The 4,562-nt window shown below is 46.2% G+C and overlaps 1 protein-coding gene across 1 annotated transcript; it reads left to right on the top strand.

The window, feature by feature from the left end:
* The first annotated feature begins 317 nt into the window (after positions 1 to 317).
* Positions 318 to 4,201, top strand: LOC149939642 (uncharacterized). Its single transcript, XM_090179169.1, has 3 exons — positions 318 to 382; positions 836 to 3,587; positions 4,052 to 4,201. Exons 1-3 carry the CDS (start codon positions 318 to 320, stop codon positions 4,199 to 4,201), a joined length of 2,967 nt encoding a protein of 988 aa, XP_090035295.1.
* The last annotated feature ends 361 nt before the right edge of the window (positions 4,202 to 4,562 follow it).

The raw sequence follows: 4,562 nt of genomic DNA, 5'->3' as shown, positions 1-4,562 counted from the left end.
AGTTCTTACTCTCGAGCAAGTACTGCTCGGACAGTCCCGAACGATCCGAAAACCAGTTCTTAAGAGCGAATAGTCTGCTCCCGAACTGTCCGAGAATTCTATATCCGGCGAATAGTCTGCGACTCTGCGTCGGGACAGTCCGAACAGTTCAAGATTTGCGAATAGTTTTCACCTATGATTGGACTACAGGATACTGATTCCCATCCTCGTAGCCTTTGTAGCTTAAATTCGTCTGCTTTCCCATTCAAGTTTGCTTTATAGTATGACCTTGAATGCGCCTTAAATGCAGACGAACTTTCTCCACAAAAGCTGTGAGGATGGTACCAGGGGTTAATGCTATACGAAAACACATTTCCCGCTTCTCATCTAAGAATGTTTTGAAGTATAGGAAGAAAAAGAACAAACAGTTTTTGAAAAATTCGTCAAAACACATGCTTATTACGAGAAACATTTTGTTACTATTAACAACCAATTGAGGTTCCACAGAGATTGGAACTCGACTCATTGAATTCAAGGTTAACAGTGCTTGTTATGGCGTACGCGACTTCTTGTTTGTCTTATATCATAATTGTTTTTAACGCTTATCAATCAGATATTAGCATTTCTTAATCAATATTACATTTTTTAAATTCTGTATAAAAACCGTTGTAAATCTCAAAAAGGCGTCAGTTTTGATTCCTGTTCGTCTCCTGTAAATATGATTTTAAATTAAAAGTTTGCATATCATGAACCGTCGTTTATTCTGTTGACATCTATCACGTACATATTTTTGGTCCGTCGAGCCGGATACAGTCGCGGTAATTAGTTGAGGTTTCCAATTCCTTGCCGTTACCAGTATCCAGTCTTCGTGGGAAGTAGTGTCACCATTCAGAGTCCGATTCAAGTGCGTAACTTCCATTATCAATCGGTATGGACCATCATACAGCTCGCAGACGATCGATCAAGGGTCAGATTACCAGGTTCGAGGCGGTCATCACGAATCATGCCACCATGCCCATCACACCAGTCGCAGTGGCAACGTACAAAAAGAAAGCCGATGCATTAGCCGCCGATTTGGAAACAGTTCAACAGTTCAACAGTACATCAGTACCAACTGCCCAGTAGATGACTTCAATGCGCACGAAGCAGAGTACAATGCTCTCGTCACCCGTATGGAAAACATAGTTATATTTTTCGACACGCTCAATATTCAAGTGCCAACCGTACCAAGTAGTCTACCGACAGCTGATATTAAGCTACCGAAACTAGAGCTTCCAGTCTTCGGAGGAAACTACATAGACTGGTTCCCGTTCCATGACCTCTTTACAGCCACGGTTCATAACAATGGAACTCTATCAAGTGCCCAGAAGTTTCAGTACCTCAAAACATCTCTACGCGGTAAGGCAGCTATGCTTATCCACGCGATCCCAGTCACGGATGGAAACTACGCCGAGGCATGGGATATTCTTCTCAATCGGTTCAACAACACTCGAGAGATCGTTAACGCTCACATCAAACGGCTACTTAATCAAGCTTCTGTCAGAGACGAATCAGCAGCTTCGCTAAGACGCTTGATTGACACGACGGCAGAGTGTATTCGCTCTCTGAAAGTTCTACAAGAGCCCGTCCAACACTGGAATGCCATACTTATTTATGTAATTGGAGAAAAACTCGATAACGAGTCTAAAAGACAATGGGAGCTATCGCTGACAGGTACTACGAGACCTACGTATGAGGAATTAACCACGTTTCTCGAACAGAGAGCTCGAACCTTGGCCGCTTCCCAATCCACATCGAGAGAAATCAGAAGCAAGCAAGCATCAACGCCATTTCCCAGGAAATATCCGGTATCACATCACGGTTCCATACGAGACAACGCATGCTCGATCTGCACTGACTCGCACCCCACATTCAAATGCCCATCCTTGCTGAAGGCTACGCATGAAGCTCGATGGAATTTAGTCAAATCGCACTCGCTTTGCTTCAACTGCCTAAGAAACGACCACGTCAGCCACGACTGCAAATCCGGTAATTGTCGAAAATGCAAGGCGAGGCATAACACTCTTTTGCATCAAGATTCGCAAGAGATGAACTCCACGTCCCGTGAAAACTCGAGAAGCGAAGTCCTTGCACATGTATCCCGCCAGCATATCGAGCCTTCTCAAGTTATACTGCCGACAGCAATCATTCAGGTCCGGGGTGGTAACGGTTCCATCTGGCCAAGTAGAGCGCTGATCGACTCTGGCTCGCAAGCGAGTTTTATTTCCGAACAGTTCATGCAAAAGTTACAAGTCAGACGAACTCATCAGACCCTGACGATAGGTGGAATTGGTGCGACCAGTCTCAGCCAATCTAGAGGAGGCGCAACGCTGTCCATCAGTTCCAGTAGCGATCCCACCTTGAAGGCAACAATTCAAGTCCTGATCCTTAAAGACGTCACGGAAAGGCTTCCGAATTTCACCGTCAATACTCGTAACTGGTCGCGCATCAAGCAACTACAACTTGCAGATCCAACGTTCAACATTCCAGGCTCAGTCGATATACTGCTTATAGCAAACGTTTTCCTAGACCTCATTCGAGATGGTAAACTAATGGGGAGATCTGGAGTACCTGGAGCGTTCAAGACCGTCTTTGGTTGGGTGGTAGAGGGTACCACCGGAACCCAAGACCGGAACAGTACCACATCGTCAATTAAAGTTCATCATTGCCAGCTTGAAACCCAACTCGCCAGGTTCTGGGAAATCGAAGAACTAGCAGATCAGTCCAATTTCACATCTACCGAGATCCAGTGCGAACAGAACTTTGAAGACACATTCAGCCGAAACGCTAGTGGACGGTTCGTTGTCAGACTTCCAATCAAGGAGGGTCCCGAGCCGCTCGGTGAATCTAGGAGTATAGCATTACGAAGATTCAAATACGTCGAATGCCGTTTAGAAGCTAATCCGTTGAACTACGAGAAATACCGAAGATTCATGGAAGAATATATCCAGTTGCGTCACATGGAGCTCGTTTCCACGGAAAGCAGACTCGCAGATAACACCTACTATTTACCGCACCATGCAGTCTTCGATCCCTTAGGTCTCTTGTCTCCAATCCTGATCCGAGCGAAAATCCTGCTGCAAGAGATGTGGCAAATCAAGGTTACCTGGGATGAAGAGTTACCATCGACGATCGTTCACAAATGGCATACCTTCCGAAAAGATGTAACCGGCATTGAAGATATCCGAATCCAGCGCTTCATCAGTCAACCTCAAGCCTCAAACTTGAGCTTACATGGCTTCTGCGATTCGTCGGAAAAGGCGTATGCGGCGGCGGTTTATTTGAAAACTATTGATGAAGCCGGACTGGTCTCGGTTCAATTGATCGTCGCCAAGACCAGAATTGCTCCTCTTCGACAAATTACGTTACCTAGACTAGAACTATGCGTTACAGTCCTTCTCGCACGACTTATCACACTCGTACAACAGTCTCTACGAAGCACCATATCAGAAGTCGCATCGTACTGTCCTGGCTGGCCTCACATCCTCAACGATGGAAGACATTCATCGCAAACCGGGTGTCAGAAGTTCAAAACATACGACCCGTTATCCAGTGGCATCACGTTTCGGGTAAACTCAACCCCGCGGATTGTGCCTCACGTGGCATTGACGCCAAGGAACTTCTAACGCACCCTCTATGGTGGCATGGTCCAAACTGGCTACAAACTGAACCAATCAACACCGATTAATCACCCATTAAAGAGTATCCCGTATGCAGAATTGAGGAGCAAATCAAACCAGTCATCGCTGTGCATTCCAAGAGCGATACCAGTCTCTTAGAACGATATTCATCATTAACGAAGCTCCTTCACGTTACCGGGTACATTCAACGTTATCTTCGCAACAGCCGAACCTTGCCGGAATCAAGAGAACTGGGCCTGTTAACGAAGGAAGAGAACGATCGGGCATTCAATCATTGGATAAAAGTCACTCAATCGGCTCACTTCGGAGCAGAAATCCGACATCTGGAAGATAAAAAAAACCTCTACCAACAAAAAGCAAAATTCTGGGGCTGACACCATTCTTGGACGCAGCCGGTGTCCTTAGAGTTGGCGGACGAATCCAACATGCAAAAATCTCAATCGATCAAATTCACCCAGTCATCCTGCCTTGAAAAAGTACATTCACTGATCTCATCATCGACAACGAACATGCCAAAACACTACATGGAGGGCCGCAACTAATGATGGCGTCCTTACAATCGAAGTTCTGGACCATAGGGCTTCGTGATGCTGTTCGCTTTCATGTCCGAAGGTGTTTGAGATGTGTCCGACAACAGGCAAAAACCATCACTCAACTTATGGGCAGTCTACCAGCTCCTAGAGTCAACCCCGGACGAGCGTTCTTCAAAAGTGGAGTCGACTACGCCGGTCCGTTCAATCTGAAAGTCATGAAGGGACGAGGATGCCGATCATTCAAAAGCTATATCGCCATATTCGCCTGTTTCTCGACCCGTGCACTGCACCTCGAACTGGTCAGCGACATGACTACTGCTGCGTTCTTGGCAGCCTTCAAACGCTTCGTCTCCCGTCGAGGCAAATGTAC

Source organism: Leiobunum rupestre, chromosome 6, assembly GCF_980474605.1.
Source record: "Leiobunum rupestre chromosome 6, qqLeiRupe1.1.hap1, whole genome shotgun sequence".
In the NCBI taxonomy this organism is placed as follows: domain Eukaryota; kingdom Metazoa; phylum Arthropoda; class Arachnida; order Opiliones; family Sclerosomatidae; genus Leiobunum; species Leiobunum rupestre.
Note: the sequence above shows the minus strand (reverse complement) of the source record. Positions and strands in the feature narration are given on the sequence as shown.